The sequence below is a fragment of the Ruditapes philippinarum genome, unplaced genomic scaffold (genome assembly GCF_026571515.1).
Source record: "Ruditapes philippinarum isolate M1 unplaced genomic scaffold, ASM2657151v2 ctg1305_1_1_1_1, whole genome shotgun sequence".
NCBI classification, from domain to species: Eukaryota; Metazoa; Mollusca; class Bivalvia; order Venerida; family Veneridae; genus Ruditapes; species Ruditapes philippinarum.
This window is the reverse complement of record NW_026855951.1, coordinates 37,880-59,357: the sequence shown is the minus strand read 5'-3', so window position 1 is coordinate 59,357 and position 21,478 is coordinate 37,880. Positions and strand designations below refer to the sequence as shown.

Below are 21,478 nucleotides of genomic sequence, written 5' to 3'. Positions count from 1 at the left end.
AACTTTTAAACCTAAAACAAATAGTAGACCAACCTTGTAAGACAAAATATCAATCAATCAATGCCTGAAGTCTTAAGTTACTTATTAACATCCAATTCTTCATTAAAACAAGCTAAATTCAATAAATAAACAAAATTCCATATAAAGTGAATAGAATAGTTTCAAAAGTTTCAAGATTGTTTAGTTCACTCCAACAAATTATATGCTAACATAACATAAAAAATATAGATCTACTGAATACTGCTGGCAATGAACATTTTTAATCCTAAGATTTATAATCAATTGACATAACATATTCAAGCATTAAATTATCTAAACTATAATTGTTTTAAGCATAAACATAGCCAATACTGTATAGATTTGTTATCACGTACATATAATTACATGCACATGATGTATAAAATGTACTACAATTAGATATTCAAATTCCAAGTCACAAAAAAACATGTCTGATGCATGTGTTCATAAGACATAACATAACATGAAATAAACATAAACATTCATATACCTAGTAAACAATTAATAACATCTTCATATAATTATATGTTTACTTATATACTAGATGAATTTACTCTACATATACATGGAAAGTTTAAAGGCACATTACGCCTCAGATATGAATAGATTTTTATGTTTGTAAAAAAGGGCAAATGTGTGTTTTATAATGTTGTTATAATAGATTCAGGACACGTAATATTCTTATCACCTGCCAACTAACAAAATATCGGGTTTGAAAAGAAAATATGATTAGGATAGCAAAATGTAAACAAAATTGTAATTTGACTTCCATATTAAATACTTATTCATCATTACTGTACTAGTTTCTAAAATGCAAAAAAGATTGCTCAGATGTATGACCAATGGGTATGACCAATGAGAAACATTTTTGAAATATAAAAGTGATAGCATTTTTTTGGCTTAATGGGCTTTTAAATCAAACTTGTGTAACCAATTGAAGAAATACACAGGCATTTATATATTCTTATAGTATACAATAAACATTTAATAACATGGTGTACTTTTATGTACCGGATACATTCAATAAAACATTTCATTGCTTACAAATATGCTGTAACATTATGTTCCTACATCTGGTACAAAATTGTGACAACAAGTTTAATTAACCAATAAATAACACATGTACATGATCGTTTTTACTCAAATATTGTAATCAGTTCTAATGTAAATCTAGACTTCTTTAATGAATATTTAAACTTTGTTATGATAATAACTAAGTTCATAATACATGGTTATCGGTTGAAAGAGGGTATTTTATTCACAAGAGCGATCAGTAATCACATGTGTCACCTCATGATGGCCAATTTCATGTTGGGACAAATTTTGTGACAGACGGACAGACAGACGGACAGTGCACAACTAGACTTGGTACTGATCATTCCTGTAAAGTTTGGATAAAATTGCAGTAGTTTATGAGGAGTAGTCCGGACAAGCTTTTGCGTATCTGGCAACACAAAGAAAAAAACACCTTTTTATCAAAGGGCCATAACTCGGCCAAAAATCATTCAACCGGAAAACACATGCAATATGTGCAAGGACTTGAGCTACAGATCAATCCTGTAAAGTTTAATTGAAATTGCATTAGTGGTATTAGAGAAGTAGTCCGGACAAACTTTAAAATTAAAAATTATTAAAGGGCCATAACTCTGACAAAAATCATTGAACCGGAAAAAGCTGACAATATGCACAACTAGACTTGGTACTGATCATTCCTGTAAAGTTTGGATGAAATTGCACCAGTAGTTTATGAGCAGTATTCCGGACAAGCTTTTGTGTATCTGGCAACACCCAGAAAAAATCACCTTTTTGTCAAAGGGCCATAACTCGGCCAAAAATCATTCAACCGGAAATCCCGTGCAATATGCGCAAGGACTTGAGCTACAGATCAATCCTGTAAAGTTTCATTGAAATTGCATTAGTGGTATAAGAGAAGTAGTCCGGACAAACTTTAAAATTAAAAATTATTAAAGGGCCATAACTCTGACAAAAATCATTGAACCGGAAAATGCTGACAATATGCACAACTAGACTTGGTACTGATCATGCCTGTAAAGTTTGGATGAAATTGCACCAGTAGTTTATGAGCAGCAGTCCGGACAAGTTTTGTGACGGACGGACGGACAGACAGACAGACGGACAGACAGACGACGGAGAAGTGATCCCTATATGTCGCCACTACTCTGTAGAGGCGACACAAAAATAGCACCAATATTTGTATAGGCCAAAAATTGACCTTTCCACTAAAATAAAAATTTGTTTCCGTGAATTCAAATACATGTACAGTACCATGGAAAAGATCAAATGGAGGACTCTGTGATGGACTCTTAGGCAATGCACTGCAGGTCAGTGGAAAAGGTCTTACATACTAAATTTGGTGTCAATCAAACTTAAAAAGACCAAGTTATGCTCTGGACAAGCCTATTAAGTATGAAAATTAACAAAGGGCAATAACTCAAAAACCATTGAGTACAGAGTACCGGTTCTTGTGCAATGCACTTCTTCTCAATATATCTATAAACCTATGAAGTTTTAAGTCAATAGCTTTTATAGTTTAGGAGAAATGATCTGTGAATATGTGAATTAACAAAGGGCAATAACTCAAAAGATAAGAAGTGCAGATAACTAGTTCTTAAGCACTGCATTTCTTTTTAATAAGATCTATCATCTAATGAAGATTAAAGGGCAATAATTCTGTCAAAATCCATGTCTTACTAATGTTCATTGAACAGTGACCTATTATGCATTCAAATATGTGCCTAAAGTTCCAATCCATCCCCATCTGTAGTTATGGAGATACCAGCTTACATGCAAAAACTTAACCATGAATTTCAAGGTCGAAAAGGGCGCATAAATATGCAATAAGGCAAATCAGAGTTACATGAGTTGTGTTCATCATGTTAGATGACCGCATAAAACAAGCATCTCAACCCATTTCCTTCACTTCAGTAATTTTAGATACTAACTTGCATGCAGAAATTCAACCAGTGTGATGCCAATTATACACTAAGTCTTGTGTTACTAAATTAAAGCTCTCCCTATTCTTTAAGTAGTCCAGCTTAAATGATTACTAGTATTTTAGATAAGCAACGTGAGCAAATGATCTGAAATTTTGCACAAAAGTTATTGAAATAGATTTTTATCAAATAGTATGAAACCTTGAAAATAGAATTCCCATCATATCTTGTCAAAAAATTCTCAGTGGAGTCCCTTTCACTAATCTGAGTTACACTAACTAACTGAATAAACTTGTACACATCAATAGTTTTGCATTATTATTAGAAAATATATTTTTTTCCATATTTACAACGTAAAACAAATCATAAAGGAATCACTAAAATAAAACAAGTAAACATTTCTCATCTTATTGAAAAAATATATATACCATTTACTTATTATATATGTCATATAATCAAAATTAGTATATATCATATCAATGGTAATAAAATATACTGTTCCCCTGTCCTATATATCATATCACTGGTATTTATATATACCATATCCTTGTCATATATATCATATAAATGGTATTTTTACAGAACATTCACTTTTACATTCATATAACTAGTATTTTTACAGAATATTAACTTCTACATTCATATAACTAGTATTTTTACAGAACATTCACTTTTACATTCATATTACTAGTATTTTTACAGAATATTCACTTCTACATTCATATAACTAGTATTTTTACAGAACATTCACTTTTGCATCCATATACCTGGTATTAACATATACCATTCCCTTGTCAAATATATCATATATTAACTGGTATGCATAAAATCACTGTAATTTATATAAACTATTCCCCTATCTTATATTTTATAAAACTGGTATTCATATATACCATTCAAATGTCCTGTATATCATATAACTGATACTCATATATACCACTCCCTTGTCATATAATTGGTATTTATATATACCATTTTTTGTCCTTTATATCATATAACCGGTATTCATTTAAATACCAATCCCTTGTCCAATATATCATATAACTGGTACTTTTTATACCATTTTCATGTCATGTATATCATAAAACTGGTATTTATATATACTATTCCCTTGTCTTATATATCAAATAACTTGTATTTGCATGTTACATTTTTTTACTTTTTCTGACCTTGTACATGAAACATTTGTTTTATGATATTTTCATGAAATTTACTTATTAATTTATATATGTACTTGTTTATTTACAAATCTATTTTCTATTTATAATTAGAACATTACTTTTTTCAAATCAGTTTTTTTTTTAAAACTATCCCTGATCTTTAAGAAATAACCTTTACCCTTACTAAGGTCAATAATTATATGTATTATATTTCACTGCATTTCTTTCAATTTATTTATATATTTATAAACACAATTGGCATATTACTTTCTTCAATTTCAATATTATAAATACATTTTGTTAAAATGACAAGAAATCAATATTAAACAACAAAATATTTCACATGATATATATTCTATCATAATGTATAAATAGAGGATATTGAATGAGTGTAGTTTATTACTAAGTTTATTGAATGAGTTGAATAAAATCATATTGTATAATATTGTTTTATTCAACGAGTTCAATAAATCTAGTATTGAATCTACATGAATATAATATTCTATTTATCACATATATAAATTAAGAACAGTAAACTGAGTAATTTTTCAATGATGCGCCCATACTGTAACACTCGTTTTTATGGTATGTTTCTATATAGCGCGTATGACGTCACATCAAAGTGTTATTACACAAGTGTAATATTGTTTTATTAAATGGCTTGATTACACTCCTGCGTCGCGGTTTATGTGATAATATTCATTCTTTAACTGTACAACAATATGTCAATATTTAACTTGTCATAAGTATCATTTTAGAAACAAATTTATGTCATTTTAACATAACATAATTCAGTTTAAACACTATGTTAACTGCAAGTATCCTATATCACTATGTTAAAAATTCAAACCATATTTTTGTAGAAAATGAAAAAAACAACACCAACACATTTATCATCACTATTAATATGGACTAATGTATTTTAAACACTAAGTTAACTACATGTATACTTTTTCACATTTTTGGTGAAAATTCAAACAAAAGTAATCATCATGCTTTACATGTATATTACATGTATATCACCTTTTCGTTGAAAAATAAAAGAAATATCTGTCATCACTTTTAACATGAAATAACTGATGATGATTTATTACATGCTGTATAGCATCATTTCTCTTCCCTCCTTTAAGTCCTTGTAATGTCAATATAAACATACCAGCATTACACTCTTCACCATCTCCTGTTATATATACTTCAAATACACTCACATCTACAGTATGAGGAATACTAGGAAGACTATCAACAAACTTCTGCCATGTTGTCAAACTCATTATTACATCACCAAGCCTAATGTCCTTTAAACTCTTCATCTCTAAAGGTAACTGTATTATATTGTCAGTAAACCTACAATATCCTAACTCAAGCTTACTGAGATTGTGTAACAATGGTAATACTCTGACTAGTCTCTCTGTTATATTGGCATGATATAATTGAGATTTAAAGTGCATATCTCCTTTCAAAATAAGTTTTTTTAATTTGTAAGATTGTTTAATGATATCAAATATTTGCTCATAATTATCTTTTAACTCACTAAATCTAAATATTTCAAGGTTTGTAGTATCAACATCTATCACTCTAACAGTATCATACAAATCAAGGTAATGAAGTTGTTGATGTTTTGATAAATTTACATCATGCTGGTCCCTACATATACATAAAACATTGAAAACATCTATTTGTTCAAGATGTCTGGTTCCCTCAAGAAAATTACAGAATGTAGTAATATCATTATGGCTCATTTTTATTGAATGCATCAATATTGCTAAAAGATTGACCATACTAGGCAGGTTGCTAACAACTGTTTTACACACTGGGTAATATATGTCAGTGTTTGGAACATTTTCAAGAGACAAAGATTTTAATGTTAAAGTATTTACTTTTATTGTCTCAGAAACACAATTGTTAATCTCATCAATTGTCTGTTCATTACTCTGTGTACCATCATCACTTTGTGTACTTGATAAACTTTCTAATGTTATTGCAATTTTTTCGAGATGATAAAAAAATGGTAAATATTTTGTAAATTTAACATTTTTTGTGTTCAAGTATTTCACATTAATAGACAGAACAGAGTCAGAAACAATTTGATGCTGATCAATGCTTGAACAAACAATATCACAATACTGATTGAATTCATCAATGGTCAAATCTCCTATATAAAACACAGGATTACTTCCTTCACTACATGGTGCATTTGATTCTTCTATTAACTCAATAATAAGCTTTTGAATATCAGTAATACAACTATCAACCATATAAAAGTCACTACTTATTGTTCTCCTGTATTCCTGAACACGAGAGTCTTCTGACACAGTATCATATATGTATTTTGAAACAGGTGTTGCTAATCTAGGTTCTAGACCACATAGCATAATGACAACATTTGACTGCTCTAATATGTCATTTACTGTTGAACATTTCTGAAAAACCTCATTAATAAACTTTTTGGTTAATTCAACATATCCTGTACTACCTGATGAACCAATATTTGTATTAAAATTAATACCAATGTAGACTGCAGCCAGAAATTCTTGCATTGACTTGTGAATAAAAGAGAACAATGAGCTTGGTGGTTCTGATACAGACAAACTTGGACATTCATCTTCTGTAATTATTCCAAGTTTCAAGCAATTTTCTCTTACTTCATCTGATATTTCTAGTTCATCAAACATACAAATGTCAAATGACAAGGACTTATTCTTAGGACAATTAAATAGTGTCTCAAAAGCCAACTGTGACACTTCATGAATTAAATGTCTGTTTAATCTTAATTTGGTTTTATCTGCTAAATATTGAGGGAGGTTTACTTTCTGGGTACCCTTCATTAGGCCAGTACTTGTTCCTGTAGTTTTCATGTCATTCCAGGTGAAGAATAATTCTAACATACCAGTGTAGATGGCACATCTTGAGGTTTTATCGAGTTTACCATCAAACCATAGACATATCAGTTGTTGCAGCATAATTGGTACCTGTTTAAAACTTTTCAGAGACTCTTCTTTGAGCTTTTCCCTACAATCTCTAGCTTCTTTATTAGCATGTCTTCTAACATTTAATTGTGAGACTGTCCTACATACCATTTCCCTTTCACATTTAAAATCAAACCCTTTCAGTTTCAGTGACTGTTCAACCTCCACATCACTCAATCTTAATGTATGAAATTTCCATGGCCGTGAAGTAGTAACTATTGTGTATTCTTTAAAGATGCTATGTTCTGGGACATTTTCAGATGACCATTCATCTAAGCCATCAAGCAAAATCATAACTCTAGAGGATTCTTCTTCAAGAAGTGTGTTTAACATTTTCATTTGATAACGTTTTTGAAGCATTTCATCAATAGAATCAATTCTTTGATACTGTCTAAGAGGTATGTAAAATAAAAAATTAAATCTTTTCATCTCTTTTACACCATTGAATTTAAGTTCATAACTTTTGCTGTCATATTCATAGTCATCACTGTTGAATTTAGAGTTTGTTATGTCATCACTTTCATCCTGAATGTCATCACGGTCACCTCCGTGTTTCTTAATGTTACCCATGTGTTTTTCATTTTCAATATCTCCTCCATGTTTCTCGTTTACCTTTTCATTTATAATGTCACTTTCATGTTCTTTATGTTTCTCATCGCCACCTTCATTTTCATTGCCATCTCCTTGTTTTTCATGTTCTTCATTATCACCTCCATGCTTGTCATTGCAACCTTCACTTTTACCGTCATTTCCATACTTCCCACTGCTATCTTCACTTTCTTTGTCATTTTCATGTTTCTTTTTATCATCTCCATGTTCTTCATTATCACCTGTATGTTTTTCATTTCCACCCTCATGCTCCTCATTTTTATTGTCACCTTCATTTTCATTGTCATCATTTTCATTATCGCCTACATGTTCTTCATTGTCACCTCCATGTTCTTCATTATCACCTCCATGTTCTTCATTATCACCTACATGTTCTTCATTATCACCTCCATGTTCTTCATTGTCACCTCCATGTTTTTCATTTCCACCCCCATGCATCTCATTTTCACTGTCAGCTTCATGTTGCTCACTTTGTGCCAAACACCAACAGTTGACCAGATATTTACAAAAACTAGTTTTTCCTGACCCTGCATCTCCTAGAACATATACAGATTTTTGGGGGAATCCATTCTTTGTGAACATTTCAGACATTGTTTTAACCTTTACTTCCTTTATCTCTTCCTTTTCTCCTTTTATTTCCCTCATAATTTTGGGTCTAATATAAATCTCATTAAAGCTACATTTTTCACTTTTTGGTTGTAAAGGTATTGTTGGAACCTGCAGCAGGGTTTTGTGATACTCTTCTATCAGCTTTTTCCGCCATTCTGTAATTTAAATGATAATATGGATTCTAATTGTTAAGAACAAATCAATGAGTAAATATTACAGAAATATATTAAAACAAGAGCACCGCTAGGCGGTACATTATTTGCCCGAAAGTGTTTTTTTTAGTAAGGATGAAGCATTTGTAAAATATTACATAAATTAAATAAAGTATTTCCTCCTTAAAATAGCAATCCTCCTATAAAGTTTGAATATTGTAGCCAAATGGAACTTAAGTTATGCTCTGGAAACTGTTTTAAGTTTTGAGGTAATAGCAACCTTGAACTTTGACCTTATGACCCCAAAATCAATAGGGGTGTTCTACCCAATATGGACAATCATCCTATGAAATTTAAACACTTTGGGCCAAATAGAAATGTTATGTTCTGGAAACTGTTTTCAGTTTTAAAGTAATAGTGACCTTGACCTTTGACCTTGTGACCCCAAAATTAATAGGTCTTCTACCCAATATGGACAATCATCCTATACAGTTTGAACACTGTGGGCCAAATGGAACTTAAGTTATGCTCCGGAAACTGTTTTTAGTTTAAAGGTCATAGTGACCTTGTGTCCCCAAAATCAATAGGGGTCTTCAACCCAATATTGACAATCATCCTATGAAGTTGGAATATTGTGGGCCAAATGGAACTTAAGTTATGCTCCGGAAACCAAATTGCTAACGGACGGACAGACAGACTGACGCCAGGGGGTATAACATAATATGCCCGAAATTCTTTGAGGCATATAAAAAGGAACACAGCACTGAGGCCTTGAATTATAAAGACAAATCAGTTAGTCAGCAAACATTACACAAACTGAAACTCATCAACAGAGAGTCACTGTTATACATCATACCTGATTTAGCCTTTTCATATTTGATACACAATATCTGATTTAGCCTTTTCATATTCTATACAAATACCTGATTTAGCCTTTTCAATCTGTGTATAAAATACCTGATTTAGCCTTTTGATATTCTATACAACAAACCTGATTTAGTCTTTTCATATTTTATACACAATATCTAATTTAGCCTTTTGATATTCTATACAACATATCTGATTTAGCCTTTTCATGTTCTATACATATAATTGATTTAGACTTTTTATTGTCTATACTACCTGATTTTAAGCCTTTTCATATTTTTGTTTACAACATACCTGATTTAGCCTTTTTATATTCTATACAACAGACCTGATTTAGCTTTTTCATATTCTATATAATAAAACTGAATTAGCCTTTTCATATATTGTTTATAAAAAACCTGATTTAGCCTTTTAATATTCCATATAACATACCTGATTTAGCCCTTTCATATTCTAGCTGTTTTTGTAGAGGAGAATCTTCTTCTTTGAGTCTTTTCATCTCCTACAGCATAAAGTATCATATAAATAATCATTGTGTTCTCTTCAGTAATAAACATTCAGTGGCCCATCTCAAGAACATCAAATCAAATTTCCTTCATTAAAAATCAATTATATTGCAATGGACGATTTCCCTACAAAGAATTTTTGACATTTTTGGTGCAATCATACATGTACATTTTATTATCAACGAAGAATATTAAGGCTGTATTGCCTTATTTCATTAAGTTTCATGAAAAAAATTTCATGCCATATTTTCCATATTTTTTGTCTATTTTTGACATTGCAACCAAATTTTTCAACATTACAGAAAAACAAAAACATGCATAATTCTAGCCATATCTAAGTTTCAAAAAATATTTTCATCACTTTTTGGGTGATCGTGGGATCCAGATTTGTGGATGAACATACAAAGGGTAAACCTTTAAAGTCCCCTCTGTACCTGTAGGTGACTTAACAACATTGCTTCAGAGGCAGTCTCTCTTCATGATACTGAGGCTGAAGCACCTCCTGGTTTACCAAGTTCAGATAACAAGTTTATTTATTGATATACTTGTATCATAATTTTATAGATCTTTTAGGTTTGTTCTGACCTGTGAATTCTTACCATGTGATAGTACAGGACAAATATCACAACCTGTGACCATGGAATTCTGGTTCATAATTCAAACAAAGAGGGAAACTAATAAAGTGCCTTGGCTTTGATATTTGTATTTATTTGTTGTCCTAAAAACAAGATTGCATTTGAGAAAAATGCTATGCCACCGCATTAATACAACACTAAATAGTAGTGTAGGGACATATTTTTTTTGTTTCTATACAAATGAAGATTGTCATAATGCATAGGTCCCTGACCTATCTAATTCTTATTATCAGATTAGTGATTAAATCTATTGTTAATCAAATAAAAGATCAGAGCAGGAATATATCAATGCACTTGAGTCTAGTGAATTTGGTGGTGAAGGTCATATTTCACGCAGCCTAAATTTCATGACTACATCAAAGGACAACACAGTAAGACACTTTGTCAAAATCTAGGGAAGCTGATATCAAAGTCCACTTTACATCTTAATCTGTCCACATGGTTCAAATTTCATAGCTGTAGATCAAAGCACAAGAAAGTAGGTCACATTATCAAAATCTAGGTCACCTGATATCAAAGTTCAATTTTTCAACTAAAACTGTGCACATGGTCAAAATTTCATTGCTGTACATCAAAGGACAAGAAAGTAGGTCACTGTCCCCTTGGTCAAGGCAAAATTTTGACCCAAGGGTTTAATTCAAAACAATCTTGATACAGGTCCACCAAACAACATGTCAAGTCAAATATCTAAGCTGAAGCTTTCTCCCATTCAGAAAACATTTGTTTTATTTTCTGTTTTTACTATGTGTACATAATGAGAATCATGCCCCCGGGCAGGGCCAGTTTTGACACCAGGGGAAAAATTTGAATAACTTTGGTAGAGGACCTATAGATGATATTATATAGCAAACATGAAAGCTCTATGCCTTGTACCTTCAGACAAAAATATTTTTTATTTTTTTTACTAGATATACATAATGTAAATCAATGACCCCTGGGGCAGAACCAATATTGACCCCAGGGCTAAAATTTGAACAATCTTGGTAGAGGTTCACTGCGCAAAGTCTCATGCCATATATTTAAACTCTAGCCTTTGTCAATTCAGAGAAGAAGATTTTTCAAGTTTTTACTTTATATATATAAGGCAATCTAGCACCTCTGGGGCAGGGCAATTTCAACACTAGGGGCATAATTAAAACAACTTTAGTAGAGGACCCAAAGATGATATTATATACCAAATATCAAAGCTTTAAGCCTTGTACCTTCAGATAAGAAGATTTTTTAATTTTTTACTCTATGTTCATAGTGAAAATCAATGACCCCTAGGGTGGGGCCAATTTTGACCCCAGGGCTATAATTTGAACACTCTTGCTAGAGCTTCACTACACAATGTTTCATGCAAAATATCTTACCTCTAGCATTTGTCAATTACTAGAAGATTTTTTTAAAGTTTTAACATATCAGGATAACCAATGACCCCCGGGGCGGGTCCAATTTTGGCCCCAGGGCTATAATTTGAACAATCTGGGTAGAGGTCTACCAGACAATGCCTTATGCAAAATATCTAAGCTCTAGCCCTTTTGGGTCTTTACAAGAAGGTATTTTAAGTTATTACTATATGTACATACAGTGAAAATCAATGACCCCCGGGGCGGGCCAATTTTGACCCCAGGACTATAATTTGAACAATCTGGGTAGAGGTCTACCAGACAATGCCTTATGCACAATATCTAAGCTCTAGCCCTTTTGGGTCTTTACAAGAAGGTATATTAAGTTTTTACTATATGTACATACAGTGAAAATCAATGACCCCCGGGGCGTGGCCCATTTTGACCCCAGGGCTATAATTTGAACAATCTTGGTAGAGGTCTACCAGACAATGCCTAATGCAAAATATCTAAGCTCTAGGCCTTTTGGGTCTTTACAAGAAGGTATTTTTAGTTTTTACTATATGTACATATAGTGAAAATCAATGACCCCTGGGGCGGGGCCGATTTTGACCCCATGGCTATAATTTGAACAATCTTGGTAGAGGTCTACCAGACAATGCCTTATGCAAAATATCTAAGCTCTAGGCCTTTTGGGTCTTTACAAGAAGATTTTTTAAATTTCTTATAATTTCTTTCGGTTGCCATGGCAACCAGATTTCTGCATGGAATGAAATTCTTTGAACAACTTTGGAAGCCCTTCACCCAAGGATCAATCCTGGCAAGTTTGGTTTAAATTGGACTAGTGGTTTTTCACAAGAAGATTTTTTAAGTTCACTATATAATCTATATAACACACACACACACACACAAACAAACACACACACACACACACACACACAGGTGAATCGCTATATGCCACCGCATCGCAGATGCTGCGGTGGCATAATTATAATTGAGCAATTATATAATACATATGATGGAAGAATATTGATTTAAACTTTAGCTTGAAATATTAGGGTGTTTTCATTCATGATTCATTAAACAGAGATCAGTATTTATTGTTAACCTGAAATTTTTCTGCATTTTTTTCATTTTACAATCTGGAGGTGAGTGCCTTTAACGAAATGATTGTTTTTACGGTAAAATTTTGTCAACAGTTTAACGATAGCATTCAAAATGGGATATGTGGTATATATATTTTCATAAAATGGGTCAAAGACAGAAGAGGCCGATTGCATATGTATACCAAATATCATGATGCTGTAATGTTATTAAATTTTCAACCATTGACCATTGAGTCCTTAAACAGGAAGTGGATAAGCAACAGACCTCAAATCAATCCCTACAGTATGGAGCTATGTGGTAATGCTGTATACAAAATATCAAGAGGCTGTGATAAGTAGTTGCTGAGAAAACTGTTACAAAAATTTACTACCATTGACCATAAATGTCGAAACTTAAACTAAGTTGGCAAACAGGATATGGATGAGCGACAGGCCTGAAATCTAATCCCATAATATGGGACCACGTGTTAATGTTGTATACCAAATATCAAGAGGCTGTGATAAGTAGTTGCAAGATGAGAAAATTGGCTATTAATGTCGAAAATAATCTACAACAAGAGGGCCATGATGGCCCTAGATCGCTCACCTGACCCATCAAACTCATCCAAACAATTACCTAGACAAGCATTCTGACCAAGTCTCATGACAGGTGAGTCAAAAATGTGACCACTACAGTGTTAACAAGGATTATCCATATTTGAGCAGTGTGACCTAGTTTTTTACCCAGGTGACACATATTCAAACTTGACCTAGAAATCATCAAAACAAACTTTCAGACCAATTTCCAGGATACTTGGATCAAAACAGTAGCAACTAGAGTGTTAACAAGATTTTTCTATTTTTAGCTCCGGTGACCTAGTTTCACATGCGATTTCGAACTCATCTGAGCAATTACCTTGACAGAATCCTGACCAAGTTTGATGATAATTGAGTCGAAAATGTGACCACTAGAATGTTAACAAGGTTTTTCAATATTTGGGTGGTGTGACCTAGTTTTTCATCCAAGATGACCCATGTTCGAACTTGACTTAGAAATCATCAAAACAAACTTTCAGCCCAATTTACAGGATGTTTGGATCAAAACAGTAGCCACTAGAGTGTTAACAAGATTTTTCTATTTTTAGCTCCTGTGACCTAGTTTTTCATCCGAGATGACCAATGTTCGAACTCATCCAAGCTATCAACTAGACAAACATCCTGGCCAAGTTTGATGATGATTGAGGCAAAATTGTGACCGCTAGAGTGTTAACAAGGTTTTTCTATTTTTAGCTCTTGTGACCTAGTTTTTCATCCGAGATGACAAATGTTCAAACTCATCCGAGCTATCAAATAGATAAGCATCCTGACCAAGTTTGATGATGATTGAGGCAAAAATGTGACTGCTGGAGTGTTAACAAGGTTTTCCTATTTCTAGCTCCGGTGACCTAGTTTTTCATCTGAGATGACCCATGTTCGAACTCATGCAATCTATCACCTACACAAGCATCCTGACCAAGTTTGATGATGATTGAGGCAAAAATGTGACCGCTAGTGTGTTAACAAAGTTTTTTCTATTTTTAGCTTTGGTGACCTACTTTTTCATCCGAGATGACCCATGTTCGAACTCATCCAAGCTATCACCTAGACAAGCATTCTGACCAACTTTGATGATGACTGATGCAAAAATGTGACCGCTAAAGTGTTAACAAGGTTTTTCTATTTTTAGCTCCAGTGACCTACTTTTTCATCAGAGATGACCCATGTTCGAACTCATCCGAGCTATCACCTAGACAAGCTTCCTGACAAAGTTTGATGATAATTGATACCAAAATGTGACCGCTAGAGTGTTAACAAGGTTTTTCTAATTTTAGCTCCGGTGACCTACTTTTTCATCCGAGATGACCCATGTTCAAACTCGTCCAAGCTATCACCTTGACAAACATCCTGACCAAGTTTGATGATGATTGAGGCAAAAATGTGACCTCAGAGTGTTAACAAGGTTTTTCTATTTTTAGCTCTTGTGACCTAGTTTTTCATCTGAGATGACCCATGTTTGAACTCATCCGAGCTATCAACTAGATAAGCATCCTGACCAAGTTTGATGATGATTGAGGCAAAAATGTGACCGCTGGAGTGTTAACAAGGTTTTTCTATTTTTAGCTCCGGTGACCTACTTTTTCATCTGAGATGACCCATGTTCGAACTCATCCGAGCTATCACCTAGACAAACATCCTGACCAAGTTTGATGATGATTGAGGCAAAAATGTGACCTCTAGAGTGTTAACAAGGTTTTTCTATTTTTAGCTCTTGTGACCTAGTTTTTCATCCGAGATGACCCATGTTCGAACTTATCCGAGCTATCAACTAGATAAGCATCCTGACCAAGTTTGATGATGATTGAGGCAAAAATGCGACCGCTAGAGTGTTAACAACAAAATGTGAACGGACGGACGACGGACAATCATTGATCCTAAAATATCACCCTGAGCATGCTCAGGTGAGCTTAAAAAAAAGTACATCTGCTGAATGAATTATTTCCACTGAAAAAAAATCCTTTAATCTTGAATTAATATTGGTAACAGTTTACAGTCCGCCTCTAAAATTGAATGTCTCTTGTATATCTTTTTGTTCGGCATCGAAAACAACTTGAAACAAGATGGCCATGATGGCCCTGAGGTCGCTCACCTGTATTTAGGCCACCCCAATGCAGGGCCAGTTTAAACCCCAGGGCTTTTATTTGAACAAACTTTGTAGACACTCATCAGAAGATGTTTCATGCTAAACATCTAATCTCTAGCTCATTGGGTTTTTTTTTAAAAGAAGATTTTTTAAAGTTTTTACTGTACACATATAGTTAAAAACAATGACACCCCTGGGGCAGGGCCAGTTTTGACACCAGGGCTTTAATTTGAAAAATCTTTGTAGAAACTTACTAGAAGATGTTTCATGCTTAATATCTAAACTCTAGCTATTTGGGTTTTTTTCAAAGCAGATTTTTAAGTTTTTGCTTATACACATATAAGGAAAATCAATGACCACCGGGGCAGGGCCAATTTTGACCCCAGGGCTTTTATCTGAACAAAATTTGTAAACACTTAAAAGAAGATGTTTCATTCTTTATATCTAAACTCTAGCTATTTGGTTTTTTTCAAAGAAGTTTTTTTAGGTTTATGCCATACACATATAACGAAAATTAATGACCCCCTGGGGCGGGGCCAATTTTGACCCCAGGACTTATATTTGAACAAACTTGGTAGACACTCATTAGAAAATGTTTCATGCTAAAAATCTTAGCTCTAGCTCTTTGGGTTCTTTAAAAGAGACTTGTAACAACAGACAACTGGCAATATGATTTCACATAGATTGCAAACCTTTCTGCGTGCCTTGACAAGCTAATAATACCGGTCTGCCATACAAAAAAACTATGGATGTAAGTAATACATGTACCGGTATATTAACTGGAAACAAACAATTGAAACTTGAAGATTTACCTCTTTCAGTTTGGACATCTGTGTTTCAAGTTTATTTTTGAGCTCCTCATATTCCTCTTTAGTTGGAGCATTTTCCATTTCTTCCTTGATTTGTTTCAGAATTTCTTCAAACCCTTCAGTAGTTATAATGAAGTCTTTCTCCTTCAGCTGATGAAAAATATTTTTGTTATATTTTCGTTCAGAGAAATAAAATGTAGCGAAGGGAATTATAATATTTACTCTTCTATACAACATATTATATGTAAGGTCAAACTTTATTTCAATATTATCTGCTTTGCTCCTTTATTTTAACTCCTACACTTTTTCAGTGGACTTTTTAATTCTACCGTTATATAGGGTGTTTGTTATAGATATCTGGCTATCAGCCTCTTATTTTCTTACTTTTGTTGATTTCTACATAATGTTATATAATATTATATTTCAGTGTAACCTGGGACTAGCTGCGAAAGTTTGAATTTTAAGAAGGTTTCATGTTCTCAGTATCTTAATTTCACACTTAAATCAAGGGTTTGATATGCTTGACTGGTTGAGATTTTAATAGCGGTAAAGATAAATTGTTGTCACAGCTAATTGAAAGATATTTAAATTTTGCAAAATTGTTTTGACTTCACAATTTACAAGTACAAAAATTCAGAGGTATGAATTATACAGGTCACAGCTAATTGGAAGATACAAATGTTTTCAGGTTTTATTATCTCAAGTATAATAAACCTTCACACCCTTTTTCAATTTTCGGATATAATTGGAAGTAAATGTTCAATTGATATTACCCAAACTTAAACACAAAACTGTTAGGAATTCAGAATTAAGAAGTCCTGAAATTCAAAGGTATGAATTATATAGAATTTCGGAACCTTGAAAATTGTTCGGATTTTAGAAGTTTATCCAATTTTATAAGTTCAAGATTTTGTAAGTTACTCTGTACTAATCAATAAGATCTCTTTTCTTTATATTGTAACAGTTAAAAGGTACATAATTATGTATTTTAATGTGACTTTATCAATTAACTTAAGGAAATTATCTTTTGAATTTGACTATAATTTACCAGTTCAAACTTTGTTACCTAAACCTTGTCCTAAATTAAGCGGCTTGTTATCTTAAATCATTATAAGTTAACACCATAAAGATTTCAAACTGACATAATTCAATTTATTTAACTTACATCTTCAAGTTTCTTCACCGCTATCTGGGCATCTGATCGTTGGAATAGCTCCTTACCATCTTGTAAAACTTTAATCATATCGTCAATATAAGTATTTGCCTCACTTTCTTTTAATTCCATACTACTTGAGTGAAAAATATCATTCCTATACTGACGCACCTATCAAATAGAAAACACAAGTTCAATATTGTTCTATGCATAAATATACAGTGTTAAGCAATACTAATTGTTTTGTTGAAAATTGTTTTCGTACTTACCTACATATAAAATGCAATTATGAATTATACCTGTATTTTGGGAAAATGCCACATGGCAAATTTGGGATAATTGTGTCTTTAATTTTCTTTTCAATTTGGGACAAAAAATTAATTGTGAAATTTATCATTTGGGGAAAATATGCCAGCAATAATTCAAGATGTTAAAATTCTTTAAACAAAGCTAAATAAATCTTATTGAAACCGATCAGAAATTAAAGATGTCCGAAACGTCCAAAACAGTGAGCGAATTTTAACCTAATGACTTTTATTTGAACAAACTTGGTAAACACCCATTTGAAGATGTTTCATGATAAATATCTAAGCGCTAGCTGTAAGAACATTTTTTAAGTTTTTACTATACAGTAATATATAGGGAAAAACAATGACCCCCCCCCCCCTCAGGACGGGGCCAATATTATCCCAAAGGCTTTTATTTGAACAAACTTGGTAGTCACTCACAAGAAGATAGTTCATGCTTAATATCTAAACTCTAGCTCTTTGGATTTTTTAAGTTTTTACTAAATACATATAAGGAAAATCAATGATCCCCAGGGTGGGGCAATTTTAACCCCATGGCCCTTATTTGAACAAAAATGGTAGACACCCATTTGAAGATGTCTCATGCTAAATATCTTAGCTCTAGCTCTTAGGGTTTTTTAAAAGAAGACTTTTTAAGTTTTTACTATATACTGATGATAAAGGGAAAAACAATGACCCCCTGGGACGGAGTCAATTTTGACTAATATCTAAGTTCTAGCTATTTTGGGCATTAAAAGAAGATTTTTTAGGTTTTTACTATATACAAATAAGGAAAATCAATGACCACCCGGGATTGGGCCATTTTTGACTCCAAAGCATTCATTTGAACAAACTTGGTAGACACTGACTAGTTGATGTTTCATGCCAAATATTTAAGCTCTAGATCTTACAGTTTTCTGAAAGAAGATATTCAATGTTTTTTCTTTCTGTTGCCATGGCAACCAGAGTTCTGCTTGGAATTAAATTCTTTGAACATTTTTGAAATTGACTACCTAAGGAACATTCCTGTGGAGTTTGGATGAAATTGGCTTAGTTGTTTATGAGGAGATGTCGTTTAAAGTAAAAGTTTACAGACAGATGGAAGCCGGACGAAAAGCGACCACAAAAGCACACCATGTCACTTTGTGACAGGTGAGCTAAAAATGAATTGGGAATGGAGCCTTATATGGACCCATGGGATAGGGGAAAAAAAGCCTGTATACAAACAGTTCTATATACAAATCTACACTTGTACATGTTTACAGTAAATATTAACAACAAGCCTTGTGAATTGTTACATCAAATTTTGCAATAAAAACGATTGGTGAATTTTTATACATTTGTTGTCAATCATTAGTGAATTACTCCATTACCTTCATAGTTAAATTTTCATTTTCTCTTTTACTTTGATGCTGAATATACATCATTGACATTACAATAGAGCTGATTAAAGATAAGTAAGAGAAATTATAATAATGATTTACCTTTGAAAACAGGTTGTTTGTTCCAGTGACATTGCATGCAATGTGGCTATGAAAATACTGGTTATTTATCAATAGGTGTAATAACCCAGTACAATCAGTTTCACTAGCAGATTGCTTCTGCTTGTACCCTGGAGCATTTATAAAACACTGACAAATGCTCCAAGGGTCTGTTGACCACTGTTGAGCATCGCTGTTTTTCCAGTAAGGTGCAGGTGGTGAAGATGCATGATGTTTCACAATAAAGTCATAGATGGCGCCACATATGTTGTTCGGACAAGCAGTTTTGCCCTTAGTAAAGCAACAGCTGCATCTTACTTGCCCAAGAGGACAAACTTTGTTTCCAGCAGTCCCTGCTGGCTTATGGTCTGGCTTGAGAGTATCAACTTGACAGCTGCCACATGTCACAGTTGATGGTAATGATTTTGTAGACCTTATGTTCTGTAAGATATCCTTATGTTGTTGGTCAGCTATGTCATTACAGAATGGTACCAGTCCCTCCTTTAAATACCCAAGTCCTAAACCAGCCTTTACCCACTGTCTGTAGTTTTTCTTCTCTAACTGAAGTTGATGTGTCATCCTGATGAACTACCGATATCTAAACAAACAAACAAAACATTTTTGTTAAAATCTTATATAAATAGTTTAGTGTTAAGAGTTTTGTAACCATCTGAATGACGCACGGACGGACGATAGACACTGGACAAATTGTGATTACAAAAGCTCACCTTGAACATTTTGTGCTCAGGTGAACTAAACAATCAATGATATACAGTAGATTTGCTGAAATAAAAATCACACAAAGACATTTAATTAATTTATTTTGACAAAGTTCAAAAGACCTGACAGACCTTTTATCTCATCAAGGCATGTCGACAATCATCAGCAGAAAATAATTTGGTCATTTAAATTGCAGGAAATTTTTTTTTCCGTTTGAAAGTAGATCTACATGTACTACAATACAAATGGCGTCTGCGGTTTGATTTTTTTACCAAGTCACTTCATTTATATCAAATATTTAGAAACATCAGTTGGATCGTGAGAATCTTTTACGCCCTGGCGGCCGTGTTTGATTTTTTCTTTCACAATCCAAACTTCTACTAGCAAATGCTAGCAGGACAGTGGATTTTCTCAAACAGATTTATATTCATTGTCTGCAGTTTTTTCTGAAATAATTAAATTCGCTTGAAAATGGTTTAAAATGCTGTATTGTGTCCTAGCGTATACGCGTTTTGTTGTACCGTGAACTGTACAGTGTGGAATCAGTTATGATATAATTACACAGTCCTAGGGTATACCGTTACACCCTTAATGTTAATGCTACCATATTCGATGTGATCGGCAATAAAAATCTGAGTTTAACAACTTGGCATTTCACTTAATACTGCAAGCATTTTCCACATAACAATTGTTCGTACCAATTTATTTTTGTATCATTTATGGGGGGGGGGGTTGAAGGGGAAAAAATCATTTACATCTATAAGAGTGTCTTATTTATTTCAAAGTGTTTTAAGCATTATTTTCAATAGTCCTGTGAAAACCGCCTACATTTGCTTTTCATTCACTATATTTCTCCCCCGCTGGTCCATCAAAATAATAATTTCGCACAGTCAAAATATTTTGCTGACATTTGCAATATATTATTATGTTATGCTTTGATCTAAAATATCAGGGATTGTAATTGACCTTTTTGAAAACCTAGCTAAACATCGTTTTCCGGTACATTACGGATTCAGCTCTTGGGAATTACACCAAATGAAGTACTTAATACAATTACATGATATTTTTATTTTTCTATCATTGTTTAACAGTTTAAGGTGAAACAAGAATCTGTGCTTGATAAACACAAATGCCCACGCGCTCACTGTTATCAATAATTTAACTTTAGAGAGAGTGAAGTAGCTAATTTGTATGGAAGAAAACCAATCATGTGTAGAAATCTGTTATTGGCACCTTTGACCTTGACCAACTGACCCCTACCTCTATCAAAAGGAAGAATATCATGCAAGATATTTTCATACCAAATATGAAATAAATCTGTCAATAAATAAAGGCTGTATGGGCAAAAGTATAAAAAATCTATTTCTAGCACTGGTGACCTTGACCCAACTGACCCCTAACTCCATCCAAAGGAAGAATATCATGCAACTTATTTTCCTACCAAATATGCAATAAATCT

General features: G+C 32.9%; 1 protein-coding gene across 1 annotated transcript in view; it reads right to left on the bottom strand.

The window, feature by feature from the left end:
- Positions 1–1,098: 1,098 nt before the first annotated feature.
- Positions 1,099–21,478, bottom strand: part of LOC132744923 (uncharacterized) — a 42,069-nt gene continuing 21,689 nt past the window's right edge. Inside the window, exons 2-6 of the mRNA XM_060733716.1 lie at positions 19,303–19,897; positions 17,544–17,702; positions 16,382–16,528; positions 9,768–9,837; positions 1,099–8,471 (exon numbers count right to left, since the gene is read on the bottom strand). Of these exons, the coding sequence (XP_060589699.1) occupies positions 5,152–8,471; positions 9,768–9,837; positions 16,382–16,528; positions 17,544–17,702; positions 19,303–19,878 (4,272 nt within the window). The 5' untranslated portion in view covers positions 19,879–19,897 and the 3' untranslated portion in view covers positions 1,099–5,151. The remainder of the gene's footprint in view (positions 8,472–9,767; positions 9,838–16,381; positions 16,529–17,543; positions 17,703–19,302; positions 19,898–21,478) is intronic.